Raw genomic sequence first — 22,263 nt, forward strand, 5'->3', positions numbered from 1 at the left:
TTGGGAAGGTCCTTAAGCTTTCTTCATGTGTAGATATAATCCTGGAAATAATATTCACATTTATGCAAAGCAGAGTAAAAATACTGATACATTCAGGATGTTCTCTCTGTTTTGTCGTCAAGACCGAAAGCATTTTGCATGACACACATTGAAAACACATTGTAACTCGGAAGCCACACAAAGCAGGTGACCAGATTAAATAACAGTAAGTAGTGAAAACATAATACTTTCATTTTTGACAACATTTGTCACGATTTAGGTGTAGACAAACCCATTTACAAGATAATGTACATGAACCCTACAGTGGCTCACATAGGCTACCGTACATCACGCCATGCAGACGCGTCCCTCTGTTTGAGAGAGAGACTGGTTTTGCGTGGTACGAAGGCTTTTGCTGAATAAAACAACAGACCCTGTTCCATGGGTTGATCCTTGAGACAAAATAACATTTTGTGGGTTTTGTTACTTGTAAACAGTTCCAGCGGTTGCCCACGGCGATGTCTGAAGTATTTCTGCCACTACCCGGAGCCACCAAGATGCTAAACTGTCAGCAGTGATCTCCTGGCTTTGTTGCACTAAGCCATTAATATTAAGCCACAAAACAATTGTTACAGGATATCCAGCAAATAGGTGTGTTCCGTCCTGTAGCTTTTATATTCGGTTATATTATGTTTATGGATGAATGTACGCAAAAGAGGATGGGTGGGTGGAGTGACAGGGGAAGGGTTTGTAGGATAGGGTTCAGGGATGGACAGCAACATCGCACTATTAGTCTACCTTTGCTTTACAGTTTATATGCATGTATGCATGTATGCGTGAATGGGTGGATGGGTGGATGGAGCGACAGAGGAAGGGTTTGTAGGACAGGGTTCAGTGGTTCGACAATTGGCAGCGCACCGTTGATTTTACCATCACTTTGCAGTTGTGGATGAGTGCATGAATGCATGGATGCATGGGTGTATGGGTGAGTGGGTGGAATGACAGACAAGGAAAGGGTTGTTAGGGCGCGGTTCAGTGAATGGACATTTTACAATGCAGTTTTGCTTTTCCTTTGATAACCAGGAACATGTCTACTCGCGAATGTGAGCATTTGTTTCATTGGCTTAAAGCACCACCAAATAATATTCTTTGAGGTATTGCTTTCAAGCTGATGTTTCACTTAGTAAGACTTAGTGTCAATCAATATTCCACATCTGTATGAAATCAAACCTTTGAGTAAAATGGGTGATTAAATTACAACTGGTTGTCTTATTGCTTCGCCGTGGCTGGAATATCAGGTTAAAGAGCTCTGATTGGTCATTGTTTTCAACACTGGAGCGGTCCAAAAGCATATTCCTCATATGCCAATACTATCACTGAAGTCGTATATACCATTGTTATCTAAATATTTGTCATGCGCGCTTTGGAACTTGTAATCACCTCGCCATCTTAACACCACCAGGGTGTTCCAAGTCCACTTTTTTCATGAAAAAGAACCCGAGTTACTAACACTGAGGCGCTAATCTAGGTTCAGGTTAAGATTCTAAAGAAAATATGCACTAGAAGTATCATTTTCAGATTTCTAAATTGTTTTACCTCCTCTAAATCAATGTTTCTGTAAGGACCACGCTGTTCTCAGCAATGGACCAATCACTGATGATTGTTTAATCATATGATCTGGAGATAAAACAGTCTGGTATTGACAATACCGATGGTGGTCAGCGTGCTCGTTGTCACTTAATTTGGAGACAATGGACTCCAAACATTCAAATCCCATTTTCGTATTTCATATAGAACATTGAAACGAGTTCCGTCAGTCCGTCCATTACACTTTATCCGGCGCACATCTCTTAACCTATACATGCTAGCTTCATCACGCTTGGTACACATATCAAGCCTGATCCCTAGATGCGCCTTTTGGTTTTTAGACCCAGATATGAATCTTAGATTTTGATGTTTCCATGGAGACATGCCTAAGCTTTGACTGTGAGGATGTCATCTTGTCCGGGGCAGATCTCCTAAACTACACATGAAAGCTTCACAAGGCTTGGTTCACATATCAAGCATGATCCCCAACTGTGCCTTTTGGTGGGTATACCCAGATATGATTATTTTTTTAGTGCAACGTGAGGGCTAAAGTTCCGATTTTCCATGTCAATGCTTCGTCTCTCACCTCTTGGCAAAGTCTGCAGTACATCAATGTGGCTTCGAAGAACTTCCTCATCCTTCATATTCACCTCACCTGGCCCCAAGCAACTTTCACCTATTACCTATATTGAAGGAACATCTCCGAGGAAAACGCTATGCAGGAAATGACGAGCTCAAATCTGCTGTACTCGTATGCCTGTTGCTTGCGAACTAGTTGATCTATTTGAATAAAACAACTGGAAATGCTGATGAAGAACACAATGTCGGAAACACTCCAAAGATTAGTTGGTGATACCAGTCCAGAAGTTATGTTAGCTTAGAACCTTTTGACCAACCCTCGTGTACTCAGGTCAATCTTGGCTCCTGCTACGTACGGTGGAACGACATATATTGGCGATATTTCATTTTGCATTAAATATAATTTCGAACGGAAGCGAGGGAAGTGCGTGGCCATCATTTGTCCATTATAAAGACTGGTCTTTTTTCTCTGTTGCGCAACTCTATTTCCGCTGTGATTTGCATGTGGTCGGCCATGAGAAGAAGTTTTGGTTTTCCAGTTAGAAGTGCTCAGTAATAATAGTAACAATGCGAGTATTGTGTGCCCATACGTTGTTTATCCTGAAACACAAAACAAGGTCCAAATCTGGGAACAAATGGCAACACCTTGTCACGGGGTGAGTGAGTGAGTTTATTTGCACTCCGCAATATTCCGGCAATATGGCCGCCGTAGGTAAATAAATGGACCAGACAATCCAGTGCAACTGGGACAAGATGACATTTGTCAACCAAGTCAGCAAGCCTGGCCACCCGATCCTGTTAGTCTTCTCTTCCAACAAGCATGGGACCTATTCCAACCCAGACGCACAGAGCCAGTGTATAATTGTATCACAGACACGACACCCATACATTTCGAATATGTTAAAAAATGGCAATTTTTCTTGTATGATATGATGTATAATTTAGTTATGTGGGTCTGTACTGTCCGCAGCTCCTGTACTTGAATAAAAAAAAATTAATCAAGGAGCCAAATCCAAGAACATAAAATGATTTATTAGGATGGAAATGCAAAATAACATACATCCTGGAAAAGTAAGACAGTTGGTTAAAAATACATGCTCACTTACATACACATTCCATCAGGTCTTTTAACATGGATAGCAAAGTTCTGGATTAATGAATAACAATGATGACACAACTTAAAGGCTCAATTTTATCAATACCAAAGTATAATAGAATAATACTCCAAAATACCCCAAAATATCCAACAACCACCCGCTCAGGTAAGAGGGTGCAACTCCAAGAATGTTCTCTCAACACAATTACATGTCTCATGTTGAGATACATTGTAACTTTGATATGAAACCAAGCATCCAGTGTCAAGTAAGACATGGAATATGGTAACAATTAATACAACACTGGCCCTAAAGCTAGATATAAAAAAGTGAAATGTATCTCGGGCATAGGCGCATATCTTTTATGCCATTAAAAGAACTAATTTTGACTTTGCCACATCCAGATCCATTTGTCCACAATAAGGGTGAGTGTCTGTAAGAACGAGTATGACTGAATCATCAACTCCTCAACATGTGGCTAAACTTCCCAAGCCGTGTTTCTGAGAGAGAAAAAAATAAAAATGTGTTCCTCCCTCATCACATTTTTCTTTAAAAATTTATTTTAAAAAGTCACACTACCCTCGTCACTTTTGGAAAAAAATGTGCCTGAGAAACATTTAATTTTTTTTATGCTGTCTAAAGGAACATACATTGATATAAATTAACAGAAATATGATATTTACAATGTCCTGTACAGAGTACAACCTAAGTCCAAAGGAAACCTCAGACTAACATACTCAGTATCTCTCAACAGATATTGTCCTGAGGTGCATGACATATAAGAAGTTTTAGTCTCAACCTGTTTGTGAAGAGTCTGGAATGTTGGCACACGAAATATACAATACTGGTAAAGCTGAACATAATACATGAATATGTATGCACTGAGGAGCAATAATTCAAGCAAATCATAAAGGAATTTGCACAAGTTGTTGACATAATATGACTTTAGACCACCTTAAGCTGTTTGTTTGCACATAATCAGCTATCAGTAAGCAATGCAACAGTAAACAATTGAATGGGTTCATTTTTAAAAAAAATATATTTATAGATGTCACTCTTCTTTGCCAAATGAATGAGGTTTTTCCATCTATGACAGTGTCCTAATATCTTAATTTCAGGAGTGAAATCTTGGACAAAATTTTGAGCATCAATCACAGTGTTGTAGCTGGGGCAGTATGACAGAGGTTTTCTTCAGCCTTCATCTTCTCCTCCTTCTTCATCCCGAATCACAGGAACACCTACAAACAGATGGTCTCAAATGTAGCCTCAGTGGCAGATATCTCAGATGCATCACTAATCAAATATCAGATCAGAGCAATTGTTGTTTAGTTGGTTCGCTATTTAAAGCCGCACCCAAACAATATTCCAGTTATATGGTGGTAGTCTGTAAATTACAGAGTTGGGACCAGACAATCCAGTGATTAACAGCAGGGCAATGATCTTGGCAATTGAGATAGGATGACACGTTATCCAAGTCAGCAAGTCTGACCACTTGATCTGACCGCCACTTACAATGGGCATGGTTTGCTGTTGACCAATTCTAACTCGGAATCTTCTAAGAACACACTGAGCCAGTGTATGACTGTATTACAGGCAAGTCACCCAAACATTTCAGGTAAGTCCAAAAATGGCTATATTTCTTGTATTTTGCATCTGACATTTAAAATAACACTTATTTTTCAAATAGTTCTTATTGTGTTTCCTTCTTGGAAATTATCCTTTTCTTTCCAACTGGAAATGAAAAATATAAATTGATCCAAGAAAAAACAATGATCTGCCCTTTTAGGTATACCTAGAGGAATAGGTATTTATATTTTCATATAAACAGAAGAAAACATTGCGTCCAAAGCATTGCAAACATTTTGTAATGAGAAATCATGTACACCTCTCAAAGTGTCTCCGGACAGAAACAGTTATAAATGTTATCAAAGGGAAATAATCCAAACATCATATGTCACACAATCATGATATGTGTTTCATAGCATAACAATGTTTTCAACAGGGAAAGATAAATAAGTTTTCCATCACAGTGTACTCACTTCATATGTACCCTTCAGAGGGTCTAAACATGTGTAATATTTAACACTGCACTCCAGTTAAAAAATGACAGTCTCTAAATAATCTGCTCCAGGTCCAGATAATCATATTGTCACCAAGTCCAACCACCTACTCCACTGTTACCTATGCTATGAACAACTGAGGTTGCTGGGAATGAGTGAGTTTAGTTTTATGCCGCACTCAGCAATATTCCAGCTATATGGTGGCATGACTTACTGAAGATCAATTGTAACTGAACTTCATGGGTCCATTGAACCAGAGTCACACAGCAGACACTGTACTGTGACTGGCAAAGTACAGGAATTATGATCATCTCAGCAAATCTCAGGAGACGAATCCGAGAATAGGTCTGACTAAACTGATCAATAATTGGAAATATTGTTGATAACAAAATTTTATTGATGAATATCGATGTGAAAATTGTGTTATTGATAATATCGTACATTTGCTTTTGTAATAGAAAAATTTTATGATTTTCTCCTACAATATGCAATTTCAGGACTTTATTCATGGTCTGCTACATCTAAACTATGGATGCTGTTTTGCTGATAATCCAAGACAAACATGTCATCACTTGCCAGTGATGTGAAATATATTTACGTCTTTCAGACATTTTTAGGCATTTTTTTCAAAGTTGCATCTTGGATAATCATTGAAATTCGATCAATAATTAGCTAACAATCATCAGTCTCTGTGATCAAAATCAATACCTAGGCCTATCCAAGAAACTGGGTTACCAGCATCCTCAATTATTTCCAGGGTACACATATCATTAAATATCCATTAGTATCCTGGATGCATCAACGGCTCAGCCTGAAAATTTATTACCTCCCTTTGCCAGATTTTTATCCAATCAGGTGTCTATGCTGGGAAGTTGAGCCTACCAACCACAAGGCTTCTATCCTAAATCTTTTCCACATTTTCGGTAAATAGTAATGTTAAGAGCTAGAGGGTTTCTTGCACATATTTTCTTAAGGTTTCAGACCTGTCCATTTGTCTGCATGATCTTTTCCGCTAAGTCTGAGTCGCACAGAGACCAAACCATTACGGCTGCAGCTGCCATCTTTGTTGACACTGGCAAGCTTGGTTGGAATGGCTTATTGGAGACAGCGGACCCAACAAAGGGAACTAACCGTAGATGTAACCAGGGTACTAGTGGAAATTTATCAGAACATATACCAAGGAGATTATCAAGGATGGGTTACCAGAGCTCAGATGACTTTTTGCAGATGATTTTGATGAGCAAGCAATACTCACCATCCAGTTTCTTCAGTTTGGGCAGCCTCTTTGATGCCAAGTCCCTCCAATCTCCTTCAGCAGAATGCTTCTCTTCAAGGGGATTCCCTAAAAATGGAAAATTCTCTCAAGTTTAAACTTGCAGTGTTTGCCATGACACAAAGAACATGTGTGTTTTGACTCCCCAAAACATGTCTATTACTCCCTCTCATGACATCAGGATGTCATGATGACTCCTAAATTATTCTGTCAAAGGCAAAGACCGACCTTGCAGTGGGCACGATGAGCAAATGGTATGGACACCCATTTACCCAACTACCTATTTACACTGTTGAAGGACTGTTTATTATTTTCAGATATTTCAAAAGATCTGTTTGTGTTGATCAGCATGTACACATAACACGATAATCTCCAGTGATGGGTGTAAAAATAGCACACACCGGCTATTGTATTGTACAAAGTATTCATTGTTGTGTACAGTATTGACATTTAATAGACTACTCCCAATTAGGAACCAAAATGCAATTCATAGTTCTCATGTGCACACAAATGAACTTTAATTGTCACAAATTATTGGATGGACAATATCATGACAATTTCCCCAGTAAATTTGTCAAGTCATCACATTCATGCAAAGTCACAATTTATAGCCCTAGTCTTGAACAGGAATGATTTACTATGGGTAGACATCTTTATTGCAACATATATGTTACCAAAAAGTTGCATTCATTAGTTTGTCTACCCATAAAAAACTCTTCCTGTTGGTCCTACTTGCTAAATAAGTCTTCCATGAAATTTGAGGTAAATGCTGGCAATGATCAAATTTTTCCAGCATCTGTCCACTTGCCCAGCATTGTTTGTTGGGCCCAATAAAACATTTTACTCACCAACCATCAAAAGATCCTCGAGACAAGGGAGGTCACTCTGAAATTAATAGAATACGATGAACTTCCTTACTGACTCATAGCTTCTGAATTACATACTCAAAGCCAAAGCAAACAGTATGAAAGGAAACATCCAACTTTTTATGAATTCCAGCAACAGCGCAACTCCCTGACTCCCCAGGTTAATACTGTTCCAATGTTGCCAGTATACTCTTTGCAACATCTTACTCTCAGTATGCGAAATTTGCACTGGTTCTGTGTCCCCTGTCTAGTAAAATTCATCAGGACCACTAAATAGTAAGTTTGCACAGGTCCTGGTGGCCATTGAATTTTGTCTGCCCGATAGTCAAGTAAATCTACGAATGTTAGTTTGGACCAGTGAAGTTCAGACAGGACCACTAATTACTGTCCACTAACTGGTCTTGTGGTCAAGTGGGAAATTATGAATACACATACAGTTGTAGTTTCTTCCCCAGTACTCCCTGTTCAATATAGGTGCGTCTCTGTCCACTATCTGTGTACAAAGAGTTTTTCAACATGATGTTACTCTATGATTCATTAAAATGCATTTCTTTGGTTCCAGTGAGGGAACAATTATAACTGAGTGTATAATTATCAGTTATGACATGTAGTTGTGGTCCCTACAATTTTTAAAATGTGAATAACAGTGAGGATTGTATTGAAAACATGATAGAAAATCATCAAAGCGATTGTATTTCAAGTTTATTTCAGTGAGTAAAAATATGTTTGTTGTTTTTTCTAATTAGAGTATAACATGTTTTGCATCACAGTGAACATGCAACATGGTTTCGATGTCTGATATATGTCATGGATTTGACATGAATAATGGCATGAACTTACACACCATCATAATTTGTTTCAAGGCAGATGTAGATGATTCTATCATTCAGAACAATCATCTACACTATGATTACAACTCGTGCAACTTCACTTACCAACATCTACTCTTCCTGTTGTACAGGGGTGGTAGTGGTTAAAATGTTTGTCTTCGTGAAAACCCAAGTTTGACTCTCCACATGGGTACAAATTACAATGTGTGAGCCCATTTATGGAGTCCCCCACCATAATATTGCTGGAATATTGCTGAAAGTGGCATAAAACTAAACTTATTCTCTCCTGTTCTACAAAGTCAGGTCCCAATTCAGAGTTTTAGAGTGGTCAAATCTACAGGTGCATGAGTTTAGTTTCACGCAGCTCTAAGCTACATTCCAGCTATATGGCAGCAACTGTAAATAATTGAGCCTGACAATCCAGTGATCAACAGCATGAGAGTCAATCTATACAAATGGGATAAGATGAAATGTTTCAAATAAGTCAACATGCCTGATTACCCAATCCTGTTAGTTGCCTCTTACGAGTAGCATGAGGTACTGAAGATCAATTTTAACAAGATTCTTCACAGGTTTAAATCTACAGATAACCCTTTCATGTTTCTTTTCATTCCACCTGTATTGTTTAGGAGATGCGCATGCTGTGTTTCTGAATGTAGATCAGGGGAAAATACTGATAGCCTAACTCTACATCTGAAGCACAGATGTGCATCTCCTAAATAATATAGGTAAAAAAAAGACTAACACCAGATGTTCAGTGAACACGTTGAATACTACCAACTACATATGAGAACACTCAAACATTATTCATACTTACCAGTTTGCCAAATTCTCCCCAATCCTTCACAAGATTGTTTGAGAGATACAACACCTGAAATCATAAACATTTGCTAGGTCAACAATTACCAGTGTCATGTGGACACAACAGGGTTAGTTATTTCATTGACGAAAAACTTCCTAAAACAGGATTGGACTATTACGTTGCTGCTTATATTATGATATGGGAGTTATGGTGGATGAGCTGTCTACAGTGCCAGGCTAGTGATCCAGGTACTTTAAGGAGCCATGCTCTAGCCCACCTGTGACTGGGTGTAAAAATGTTGGAGTCAAGTTCGTGTGCACACTCTTTCAGTGTTGTAAAAACCTCTAATATAGAGTATATAACACTGACAACTGCATCCACATATCTGTTGATAAAGGCATCAACATTATCTGTGGATAAATGACCAGATGGTGGCCACATGAAGTACTGTTTCCCGTCCACCCAGCTGTGAATGGGTACCTTGTAAGGATGGGAAAGCCACATTAACTTGGCGTGCCTAAATGGCTGCAAGAGTTGAGTGATCCCCAAGAAGTTGAGATTGAAAAATATGATGTGCCATTCAGATTGACATCCAATGATTGAGGAAAACACAGAGCTTTGAGCATGCATGTAGATAAGATCAACTATAGCGTGAACTATATAGTCCTTGACTTCAATACAAGATTTCATTTTCATAAAATTACTTGTCTGGAAGGTATTCTTTCAATACATTTAACCAACTGATGAGCTGAAAACGTCACATTCAGCATAAGAAATCAAATCAATAACACAGTTAATTTACATGCCAAAAACAACAAATCTGAGGTATAGATGTATACCTGACAATGGGTGGACAGGGTGCTTTACTGACCTTTAACTTTTTCAAAACATTGATGCCTTTGAGTTTCTCGATGAGATTGTATGATATCCAGAGTTCTTGAAGAGTGTCTCCCACTGCTTCCTGTTGGTGGCAAAAAGAATGACTTTACTCAAACAGTGCACAGAGGTAGATAGATGGTTGACAGGGATAAACAGATATTGCCCTGCAATGCACTGATAGGGATGCATGGATAGTGACTATGGTTGAAAAAGGATGAACAGATAGTGGACAAGGATGAACAGGTAGTGGATATGGATGGTTAGGGGACAAGGGTGAACAGACAGTGGACATGGAGGAACAGATAGTGGATGGGGATTAGGGAAAGAAACTATTAAAAATTTCCCACTAGACCCCAGGACCAGCAATTGGGCAATGATAGCCATCCTGTCTGAACTTCACTGGTCCAAAATAACATTCGTAGATTTACTTAACTATCAATACAAAATTCACTGGCTACCAGAACCACTGCAACCTAATCATTTAGTCGTCATGATGAACTTTTACTAGATAGGGTCCACAGGACCAGCATAAATCATGCACAGTGAGGGAAGCACAGACAGTGTACAGAGATGAACAGACATTGGACAGGGTTGCAGAGACCATGCATAAGGAAGAACAGATGGTGGGGATATAAGCAGTGTTGAGGTTTCCTTGAGGATGTCATTCTGGTACAGGACCTCTCATCTCTCAAAACTAAGCCACTAGTCTGTAACCTATTATAGTTCCTGTTCTTCAGATCGAGTGTTTTAAGTTAAAGCTTGTACTAGTTCACATATTCGACAATAACCTCATAAAAATAATGCCAGAATACAACTTCAGGAGAAAAGACATGCGAACAATTTAGCAAGAAGCAACAACAGCTACAGAACATGAAGATACATACCAAACCTGTCAAGCTTTTGATGTTATTTCTTCCAAGTGATAAAATTTGCAGGTGTTCTGAAATAAAAATAAAGACATTTCAGAAAATGTAGGAGCAAACAGTCATATTTCAATTAAGTCTAGCCATCCTACACACCAGAGCTCAAATAGGATCAGTTTCTATTTCCACATTTCATATTATTTGATTGTTTGTTGTTTTAAACTTCTGTAAGAGTGAGTGACTCAGTCAGTTTAGTTTAAAGCCACAGGCAGCAATATTCCAGCTATATGGCCGCGGTCCCTAAATAATCGATCCTGGATCAGACAATCCAGTGATCAACAGCATGAACATCAATCTGTGCAACTGGGAACTGATGACACGTGTCAGTCAAGTCAGCAAGCCTGACCGCTCGATCCTGTAAGTCACCTCTCACGACAAGCATGGTGGCCTTTTATGGCAAGCTGGGTGCTGAAGGCCTTTTCTACCCCAGACCTTCACAAGTCACTTCTGTATGAAATATTCCTTTGATATCACAAAGTCAGTGTTAACTTACTCAGTCCATTAAGATTTGCAATCTTCTCAATACAGTTTGTGGATAAGCTGAGTTTTCTGAAAAATATAAAGGTCTGGTCAGAATGAGTGAGTATTGTTTTGCGCTGGCTCTAGCAATATTCCAGCAATATCAGGGGCATCAGAAATGGGCTTCGCACACTGTTCCCTTATGAGGAATTGATCCATGACTTCGGCGTAACAAGCAACACTTTAACCACTAGGCTACCTCATCACCCGTCCTGGTGAGAAAACATGTTCATCGTCAAATAAACTGAAAGAGATGCTTTTCGTATTTCTACTATTTGATTAATTTGTTAATGAACATAAATATTTATCTTACCTCACACATGAATGTTGCTTTCTGATTGGCTAAGCTTTATTCTATTAATTTTTAAATGTACCCCGCTTACAGGCGATGTATTATTTTCAGTGTACATCGCTGGGAATTCCAAACTCCTCTGGTGCTTCATGGTAGTTCTTTCTTATTTCAAATAACATTGAATCATGCATCAAGCACGGAAATTAGCGATGTTTTGTGATTGAAAATCGATGGAAGGGAGATAACTCTAAATCTGTTCACCTTGTGTCATCTGTAAAATGGTGATTCGACCTGGATTCAACAGAAGTGCTTCAAACAGTTCAAAATTAAAATTCAGGTGTACGGTAAGATAAATACGTTTTTCACTGGTCACGACAGGGCCATGGGCTTATGTACCCTCGACGTCTGTTTATGTTCCATGAGCCCGCAGGGCAAGGGGAACATTTTAAAGCAGACCTCGAGGGTACATGAGCCCATGGCCCCCTCGTGACCAGTGAACAACTTATAATATGTGTTAGAGTATTACAACAACACTTCCAGTTGCTGACTTAATGAGTGAGAGAGTTAGTTTTATGCCACACTCAACAACATTACAGCTATCTTGTGGCATGGTGTAAACAATCAAGTCTGGACCAGACGATCCAGTATACAACAGCATGAGTACCAACACAAATAGGATACGATGACATGTTATCCAAGTCAGTGGGCCTGACCACCCAATCCTGCAAGTTGCCTCTTCCAACAAGCATGTCAGTTACTCATATTACACCTGATGTATTAACAACTGTGGAAAAACAGTTAGTAAAAGACCTTTCAGGAAACAAATATGACAAAGGTCTGTATATTTAATATAGCCAATCTTTTTTTTATGTTTACAATGTCTAAAATAATTGTTAATGTTATTCATTTATGACAGAAGTTTCAAAACCCTAATGCAAACATGTATGACCAGATTTAGATTTATCCTATCCTTCTGGAAGCTTATGAAATACTACCATTTTGACAGAAAGTAGCATTTATTTAAATGGATCTGTAATATGACTGCATTTTATTACCCAAAAATATCAGGGTTCATATTCTTCATACAATGTCATAGGTCAAAATAAAACTTTGTCACGGTGACATGACATCATGTCATGTTTCTTCTATGACTTTGTGTTCTACATGCGGTGACGGCGGGTAGCCAGTGTAATTGTTTGAAAGTAGAATTGGGTTGATTTACCTCTATTTGACAACGGTAATAAATAAAATATTATATCTATACCCATATCATACTATGTTTACAACACTTGTGCCTATATATCGCTATATCCCTTGCTCTCACTCGTACAATATCAACATTCAGGACTTGGTTGACACACGTCATCGTATCCCAAAGGTGTAGAGCAATGCTCACTGATTGATCACTGGATCATCTGGTCCAGACTCAATTATTTACAGACTGTGCCGCCATATAGCTGGAATAGTCACATATATGTGCACGCCACCTTATCCGATCTGCATAATTTCATGCAGCTATTCTGCAAACTGGTTTTACTTACGAACAGCAGGTTAGGGTGGACAGAGAAGCATCCATTTTCTCGATGGGTGGCATCTGTCCATACAACTTCACCTCCTGTGCCTCTGAGGCCTTTTGTTCATTTTTCTCCTCCTGAAATAACCAACGCAACATGTCATAACCATAATAATGAAAAATCTAAAATGACCATTAAGAATAAAATATTTGAGACAAAACTATCAGTGTTAACGAATGGTGTTTCACAGTAACAGGACACTGGGTCCTGTAAGCTTCAGATGTCTGTCTGACCCACTGAAAATTCACAGGACTCACAGAATAAAATTAAACACACATTTCAGATTCAACATTTCTCATCATTGACTTTGAAATTTTTATCATTATATAATGACAAACATTATAAACATAAATTTAGAAACAGTGAACAAATGTCACATGCCACAAATAACAACTTGACACAAAGTTACTGTGATATAATCAGTCAGACACTGGGGCCAGCAGGTTGGGGACTTCTGTCTGACCGTTGGCAAATCTGCCGGATTTGTCAGAAGGTCAGACACTATTCGTGAACACTGAACTATATGCAGCATAATGCCACATTTGAACAGAGATCATATTATTTGTAAATACTGGAAATGTATATAAAGCAAGGTGAGTCACTGATCTGACATGGGTTTCATAACGTTTCATAAAACCTTCTTAAAACCAGATATCTTGTGTTCAATATTCTGCAGAAATAACTTTGATACATTCTTCATAACTGAAGGTATTTATACAACTATTGGTCAGCAGTTAAAGCAATAAAATGCAAAAGTTCTACTCACCCACTTAGCAAGTGCCTCCTTGATCGTTGTGCCTTTTGCCTGAACAAAGAAATTCATAACTTTACTGGGGCTGCTAGGCATTCAGTGAATCATACCTGCATGAATTTAGTTCATTATTCATGATCATTTTTCTCACCTCTGTAATTTACCAAAACATGATAAAAACTGAATACATCCAGACTAGGCTGCATAATTGTCAACACCCTTATATACACACAGGCAAAAGTTAGTGTGATCAACACATTTGTTGATATAAATGACAGAAATCTTAACATGCATTTTAATATTCCTAGCAATACACTTAACCCATAACACAAACAGGGCCCTGTTGGTAGCTTTTGTTTTGCTGGTGTTTTTCATGCTTTCAAGAAGTTCATGGAAAAAAGGCATAAAACGTACCCTAAAGTGTGGCTCTAAACCTCAGATCATTGTCATCTAAATTATTAAGAGGTCAGAAAAACACAAATTAATGGTAGAATCTGCTTGCATTTCTCTATGCCATGGCAAAAGGATAATAAAGAAGGCGAGCCACTGGAATGATTGAACAAGAGATGCAAGCTGTACAAGAGATGTATGTGTTGGCGGGATGGCATGTTTTGAATGTTCTTGCAAGCATTACAACATCAGCAGCTATTGCTTGTAACATAATCTTTTCATGGCCATGTTTTGCAGCATGAACAACATGAAGAATGACGAGAACATTGGTTTCACCTTGAAGTATACCACGAATATCAGTTTCTTAATAACTGCCAGAGAAAAGTGAAGGCATATTCATCAAATGTGTCGGCAGTACCTGAGGTTTCAACTTTTGAACAGTGAGAGCTCAGTCAATAATAAAATGGTAATAGCTGGCTCTTTTGAAAATGCTGTAACATATTCGGTGAATCGAACTGCAGCTCTTCATGAACACAATTCGTTATTTGTGTACACCAGAACCAAATATGAATATTTATTTTTTTTAATCTGAGCATGCTTTACTGCAGCCCTTATTAAAGTGAGATATGCAAGAATGGAATATGTACTAGCATTGCAGTAGTGCACGTCATGTTAGTTTGCAATGGCTGCATATGGTACTGTGGACTACAACTATTAGTCTAATACATACCAAATTTGAGGTTGTGTCAGATCACTAGTTATTACTACAACAAATTAACAGTAAACATGGGGGTTCCATATAGTGCATGAGCCACTTAACTACAATAATATGTTCCTGAATAATTATTCGTATTCGTTACCCAATGTTCATGATACATATTATATTCATCACACAGGGATGGACCACTGTTCGTGCTGATCGGAGTCATCTAAATTATCCCAAATGACTCATGCATAATGTATATTCTAAAAATGGTTCTACTTCACTCTTCATTATTTTCAGCTCCTCTTTACCCCTGTTACAGATTTTTTTTAATCAGTCAAAATTACAAGAATACATAAAAGACGAATACTTTTCGTCAGTTTTGTACTGTCCACAAAATTTCTTTTGTAAAGGTCTTATGACTGCTCTTTCCCTTGTGTCCCATATTTACAATACGACTGTCACAAACAAAGTGAAGCATAATACAAAATTGCATGTATATGATTATATTGAATGTAACAATGTAACAAGGAAATAACATAATCAACATAACTGGCTAGGCAGTAAGCTGATGAGGCCAGTGAGTTATACAAAAGAAAGGCATGGAAGCCCATGATGTACAAGTTGTGAGACCCAGATGTTAAAGTAATATTTTAATCTGTGTAATTGTGTTTTTCAAAGCATATGCGCCAACATGCATCTTCGTACTCATCTTAAAAAGAGTGTTATTGGGTGATTAATGCTCATGGATATATATTTCATCATGGTCTTGACCATGAAGTCCAAATTCAATATTGTAACTTGTCATTTGTGGCATAACTGCCACGGTTCTTGGAAGCTAAGTCAATTAATGTTTCACCATGACTTTTCAACTTCTAATAAAATATTTTGTGAACAGACGATTAGTGCATTATCATCAGTCATCCTTGAAAACAAATCTCGCAACTAAACTTTGCTGAAATGGTATTTTCTAAATGAAACCGTATGGGAAATATCTAATCTGACATTTTTAAAATCGAATGAGGCAAAATTGTCAATGAGTTGAAATAACTTAACTGACCTGCCATTTTGGATAGAGGGTGCATTAATATTTGGGGAATTTTGAAATTAATGTAAATTGCCACTATTCCGGCCCCACTATTCCTTCTCTTTTCTTGTATCTGTAAATCATTAATCATGAAATTATTGGTTCGAAATGATTGCCTACGCAGATATGTAGGAGTAAAATAGTATGGCATATCGCAGGGTTCATGAAGACTGCACCTGTTACATCCTAATAACTTAGTTTTAAAATATGCATGCATCATAAAGGCAATATTGTTTTGACGAGATACTTCAGCGTGGAGTAGGAATTGTGAATCATCTGAGACCTAAATATCATTGGAAAGCATTTGTTTTCAAGAGCAATAATCAATCAGAACAGGTTACAAGTATGCAGTGACACAAAAGGACAAATATACATAAGTAACAACACATTTGAGGAAGAAAAAAGAGGGCCGAAGTCAACACGTCCACCTACCGCCATCGCTGTGCGTCGAGTAGCTTAGCAACGCGATCTGCGAGGCATTTTAGATGCGTTATGGTCCCGCAGAAACGGCGACTAAATTTCTTATGATTTTCTTATTTCGCCAAAATATGTTTGTAATGGGTTGGACATTTTGTAATATACAAATTTCCATCACGATGAAATACAAACTTTCAATTTTGTTCTCATAGCACATTCGCAGAAACTCATGCCTTCTAAACAAAATGGCTACCAGAGCCGTGGGAAGGGTGATCTTCCAGACTAAAATTTTAAATAATCGCGTAAGTACATCGTTTTTCCGGTAACAGTAATTATGTCGGCCGTGTATCCTTACAGTTAGTTATCATGAGTTAGTTATTATGGCTTGACGCACGCATAAGTTGACTGTATTTCGGTTTCAGATTTTACCGAGTGTATGTATTCAATGTGCAAAGAGAGTCGCACAGATACACCATCAACGTTGTGTTTGGAGTACAAGGTACTGTCAGCGTATTGAAAACATGGAAGCGAAAATATGCGCTAAGATTATCTTCGTCTGGTTTGGATTTTGTCGCCAGCTATATTATTCTTTTTGACTTTGTTTAGGGTACATTTCTGTTTGAATGTACGTCAGTGCAGAAAATGATTCCATGATTGTCTTGCCAAAAAGGTGTAAGTCTGCTCAGTATAAACTGGCACTTCTCATTACTTGGCTCCGGGTTTCTCAGCATGTACAACAGTACAACATCAGCTATTTAAAGTCTTTGAGTCAAGTGGAGTATGTCACTTTTTGTATAGATGAACATTCCATTCCCATCACAAATCTGAATCGACAAATCTAATGCTATGATTCCAATAGACTCGAAACCCTAGACCCAGTGAATCTCAAATAATAACAATCTGACCTTTTCATTGTGTAATGTCATTTTACTTGCAGACTGCCTCATGTGTCATCAGTGAAACACTTCAGCGCAGAGTCCCAGAGCATCAAGACACAAACAGAGGCCCAGTGCATCAAGACAGAGGTGAATTGTCAGGGCTTGATTTAAGCATTTTGAATAGGACTGTAACAATGCATTAAACTATTGATGGGTTGCAATTGTTGTGTCTGGGATAGCAAGTAATCGATGGTAGAAAGTAGAAACTCTTGATGCACCAATAGTGTGCATGTGTGACTATTGATAGTTTAGTAGTTGATTTATGTTGATAAATGTGCATCACAAAATTTTATTAAATATTTATGTTGTTTTTGTCTTGTTATTGCTTGGGTGCAGACTTGCAGATTCATTGAATTTATGTTTTAACTGTTTACTTGATCTAGATTTTAAGTTTCTTGTCAGTTATTAAAACTATCTATAATAAAAGAGACTGAAACTATTTCAACTTGTTTCTGTTTCATGTAAACTATACACTCATTTTGGAAATGACTTCAGATGAGGCATTCAAGGAGAAAAAATGACTATGCATTTTGCAATAGCTGGTCGCAGTAGTATGTAGGAACAGACTGTCACCATCGCAAGAGTTGTTGTCCCCTCAAAAGTCCCGTAATTTAGAGCCTGCACTGGTATAACCAGAAACTGCTAAATGAAGTCGCATATTTATAACAACTTGCAATATGAAATGTGAACATTAACATAATCATTTTGTGTAGGTTTTAACCTTTAACTGAAGCATTAAGTGTTTTCTTCAACATACTGAATGCTTTGAATACAAGTAATAAATGGTACATCAATCTTGGAATTTATCTTATTAAAATAATGTATTACAAAACAGATAAGACATCAAAAAGCAGAAAATGTTCGAAAAAATATGACTTTTTGGCATGAGCAGAGATGAAAAGCTGGAAACTAAGCAGCAGTACTGCCTGACTTTTGCGTATGAAAAACAGTATAATATTCTGTTCTGGTGACCACGAATAATGAATTGAATTCATGAAGGGCTGCAGTTTGAGTCAGTGAATGCGAGTGAATCGTAACAGCTTTAACAAATGTACTTACCAGTTTGTACTAAAACTGTCATATGCTAAACTGTTCTAAGATATATTAATTTTTCAAGGTTGAGGATACAGATGAAGTAGATGATCTGTACAAGCGAATCATCATTGAAGTCAAGGGTCATGATCCTGAGATCATCAACAGTTACACAAAATTTTTTGTGATGGCGGCACGGGAACTTGATATTCCGATTCATAATATGTAAGTATACAGTGATAATGAGATCATACTGCTATGTTTACATGCATTTGATAATTCGTCTCAAACTAAGGGATAAGGTTGCAAATCAGTGACTCCCAACCAGTGGAACCTTTTCGTGAGAAATACAGAAAAGTTAGATACAGGAAAGTTGGTGGTTACACTGTCTGATATAGTGCTGCGGCATTCTTATTTATACTTGGGGTAGTGGGGCAACTTTGTGTGTAAAGTGTTAGCTCGTCATGCCAAAGACCCCGGTTACATGCCCCACATGGGTACAGTGTGTGGAGCCCATTCCTGGTGTCCCCTTCTGTGATATTGCTGGAATATTGCTAAAAGCTGCCAAATTCCAAACTTAATCATATTTTAGCTTGTCAGGGGCTGTGGGGTATCCTCTTGGTTTATCAAATCAAGGACAGAGGTTCAGTGCTCCAAAGGCTACAACGTGTGAAGCTCATTTCTGGTGTTCCCCCTGTTGTGATATTGCTGGTATATTACCAAGAATGTGGTAAAACCATACACACTTGCTCACTTTAATATTGCTATATATAGGATGCTGCAGAACTGTAAAGCTGACAGTCGAGATTTATTAACTTAAAATGATTCTATCTTCAGACAAACTCCTGAGAAAGACATCGAAAGGCTAACACTCCTCAAGTCTGTTCATATCTACAAGAAACACCGAGTACAGTATGAAACAAGGACTCACTACAAACAATTTGAGGTTAGTACACAAGACAGGTAACTAGGTTCAGCATTTTCTAGAGAATCAAAATGTTTCGTTCAGAAGGGATCATATTAGCAATTGTGTAAGAGTCAGATTCTTATGGTCAAAGGGAGGTAAATCTGTATACTTGCCGTGAGTGGGGAAATTCTAATTTTGCTAAGTAATAGGGAAGTAGTCGTCACTGATGAGTTATTTGGTACATGTTGCTGGCTTTTTATCCAATCAGGTGTTTACGCTAGGAAGCTGAGCATACGAATCACAACTCATGTTCATTTTTTAAATTATCTGATTGATAAAACTTGGCAACACAAATGATTCAGGGGTACCTTGAAAGAGGTAGGAGTTCTTGCATATTTTGTAAAAGTTGTGGGACCTGTCAATTTGTTTGTATGATTTCCCCCCCAAATCTGAGTTGCACTGTAAATAAACCTTCGCGGCTGTGGCTGCAACTGCCATCTTCGTTGACACTGACAAGCTCTTTTGTAAGAAAGGTTTGGCAGATTGGCTACTGTGAGAATGCAGAGCCAGCAAAGGAAGGTAATGAAATTATCAGGCTGTAGATGCATCCAGGGTTTAGTATAGATATATCAGAACTTATACTCTGGAGATATTGAGGATAGGTGTATAATGATTTGAACTATTAAAAATCATTGCAGCAAGGTGAAGATGGCATGGTCTTTGGAGTGTTCTTGGATATTGGAATATGTTCATCAATACACATGCAGGTGACAAGAGATACCCAGCTGTCTTTTACAAGTATTTATCAGTGGTCTGGCTTTATGGCCTTGGTGGATTGAGTCATTGTTCTCCGATGGTGTGGATAGTTGCTTGCAGTAATAATTACTGGAATGTCTGCTCCAGACTCAACCATGGAAAATATACCATGATGTTGCTGTTTCTGTCTCCAGGTGCAGTGAAAATTGTTGAGAGAAGTGATAGTGTTGATCTTTCTAGTTCAATGGGGATGATTTCACTATGGAAGGGTGTTGTTTTTGTTAATGATACATGGTACAACGATATACAAGGAACCAGGTCTCTATGGTTAACCACCCGATCCACTTGTGGCACCTTATGACCAGAAGACATTCTTGGGGATTAGTTTTAACCAAGACTTCCCAATGATGGGAATGTCACTGACAGAGATGCCAACCCAAACGTGTTGCAAATAGTAGTTTCAGGCATCAAAACTTGTAGTTTGACCATAACATTAGTAGTCAACTAAATACTTAAAATCATGATGAATTCTGATAAAGATGACACTTATCAATGGAGAAGCTTTAATTTCACTTACCGCTACCAGCAGATTTCCATATTATCAGCATTACATTTCCTCTTGATGTCTCTTTTTGGCCCAAATGTATATAACTGACAAAAATATGATTGGTCTGTATATCCTAATTTTAATGAACTTCCTTCAAATTTTGCAGAATTTGCAATCATAATATTGTAGTTTGAGGCTAACATTTGTTGTGACTACAATAAAATCATAGAAGTTGGTGCCTCTGCAGTGGTTGTCCTGATAATCAGTGTTTCAGTAAAAGGTGACTGATGTTTTACTCTACAGCTTCAGAAGCTCACTGGCTCCACTGCTGACACTCTGCTGGAATATGTACAGAGGAACCTTCCTGAAGGAATGGCTATGAAAGTAACCAAGGTAAAAACCGGACACTTTACTTGTTTTCCACTTTCAGTTACACAATCCCTGATGTAAACCATCCTTCATCTTTCAGAGTAACAAGCTTTTCCAACACAATTTGAAGGACAGAGTTCTAGAAACAGCTGTTCCCTAACTGATCTTAAGTTACAGCGATTATTATGGCTATACTGGCATCCTGAATCATCTTGTTTCCAAGGTTACATCTTACATATGCAACACAAGGGCATAAATACTCCTTTGTTTTTGTAGTCCTAATCATTGCCAACTAATGTATCATTTTCAATTAAACGCAGTTCCTTTGTATGGTAGTTCAGGCAAGTTCTTGTTCATAAGGAATTCTGCTTGAAATCAAACGTGGGAAAATGGGTGGAGAGTATTCAGCAAATGAATGGAGTTGTAATTCAATAGTGATTGCTTAGGATGACTAGTCATCTGTTGCACATAGTCAAGGAGGCTTGTAACCTGAAAATGATTACAGACTAAATTGTGCACAGTTGCCTCCCCTGACAAAGGATCTGTCTATTTTTCTTCAATCCCTGATTCTGAACTGCCCGTATGCTCATGGGTGTTCCTAACATGTCTTAGTTGTAAACATCACAAAGTCTTCCACCTACTGCACATATACTGAAATTGTGTTCAAAGTTCAAATATGAACATCCTGTTCATCATCTGCATGTAGATTGTTGGCTTACATTTGACCTTGATTTTCAGGAACGTCTTGAGAGGTTGCCAGATCATCTTCAAAGCCCACTGAAAGGTTCCACATCAACACCAGACGCTGCAGAGTTACAGTCAGAAGAAAGTTGATGTGCGTCAGGCAGTTTGTGTGATAGTGTGTGATAAAATAGTTAATAAAATGCATTTATTGTTAAATTCTAGTTTTCTAAATTAATGACTATTAATATGTTGTGTTAGATTTTGCACCACTTAAGCAATATTTCATTACAGTACTGAATAGACTACACACATTGAGGAGTATCGAATCTGTGCCTTTGGCTCTAACCACTAGGCTGGCCCACCGTCCAGGCCCACTTTCCATCAGTGAGTGGAAGCTTGTATGGAAAGAGGGATAATCTTGGGAG

At 38.1% G+C, this 22,263-nt stretch overlaps 2 protein-coding genes across 3 annotated transcripts; one reads left to right on the forward strand and one right to left on the reverse strand.

The window, feature by feature from the left end:
- Positions 1–3,156: 3,156 nt before the first annotated feature.
- Positions 3,157–16,698, reverse strand: LOC137294571 (dynein axonemal light chain 1-like). The gene is made up of 10 exons (XM_067825614.1): positions 16,621–16,698; positions 14,024–14,062; positions 13,225–13,334; positions 11,366–11,421; positions 10,834–10,889; positions 9,942–10,031; positions 9,086–9,139; positions 7,421–7,457; positions 6,555–6,641; positions 3,157–4,477 (listed from the first exon to the last, which is right to left on the reverse strand). Exons 1-10 carry the CDS (start codon positions 16,624–16,626, stop codon positions 4,431–4,433), a joined length of 582 nt encoding a protein of 193 aa, XP_067681715.1. The 5' UTR covers positions 16,627–16,698; the 3' UTR covers positions 3,157–4,430.
- Positions 16,699–16,831: 133 nt separating this feature from the next.
- On the forward strand, positions 16,832–22,054 carry LOC137294248 (small ribosomal subunit protein uS10m-like). 2 transcript variants are annotated; one of them, XM_067825249.1, is made up of 7 exons: positions 16,832–16,907; positions 17,028–17,104; positions 17,543–17,630; positions 18,661–18,800; positions 19,413–19,521; positions 21,089–21,178; positions 21,893–22,054. In XM_067825249.1, the coding sequence occupies exons 1-7, from the start codon at positions 16,851–16,853 to the stop codon at positions 21,986–21,988; spliced, it is 657 nt and encodes a 218-aa protein (XP_067681350.1). In that variant the 5' UTR covers positions 16,832–16,850; the 3' UTR covers positions 21,989–22,054. The 2 variants fall into 2 exon arrangements, with proteins under 2 accessions (XP_067681350.1, XP_067681351.1); XM_067825250.1 differs by having other exon boundaries at positions 16,843–16,907; positions 17,543–17,609.
- Positions 22,055–22,263: the final 209 nt, after the last annotated feature.

This window comes from Haliotis asinina, chromosome 8 (genome assembly GCF_037392515.1).
Source record: "Haliotis asinina isolate JCU_RB_2024 chromosome 8, JCU_Hal_asi_v2, whole genome shotgun sequence".
Lineage (NCBI taxonomy): Eukaryota > Metazoa > Mollusca > Gastropoda > Lepetellida > Haliotidae > Haliotis > Haliotis asinina.

Bases quoted from the DNA above. Each gene is read 5' to 3' on its own strand.
- LOC137294571 (XM_067825614.1), bottom strand. The intron at 10,890-11,365 runs GTAAGTTAACAC...TTTTTATTTCAG, and splicing joins TGCAAATCTTAATGGACTGA to AACACCTGCAAATTTTATCA. The intron at 6,642-7,420 runs GTGAGTAAAATG...TTCCATTTTTAG, and splicing joins CGAGGATCTTTTGATGGTTG to GGAATCCCCTTGAAGAGAAG.
- LOC137294248 (XM_067825249.1), top strand. From the start codon at position 16,851: ATGGCTACCAGAGCCGTGGGAAGGGTGATCTTCCAGACTAAAATTTTA. The intron at 16,908-17,027 runs GTAAGTACATCG...TTTCGGTTTCAG, and splicing joins CTAAAATTTTAAATAATCGC to ATTTTACCGAGTGTATGTAT. The intron at 19,522-21,088 runs GTTAGTACACAA...TTTACTCTACAG, and splicing joins CTCACTACAAACAATTTGAG to CTTCAGAAGCTCACTGGCTC.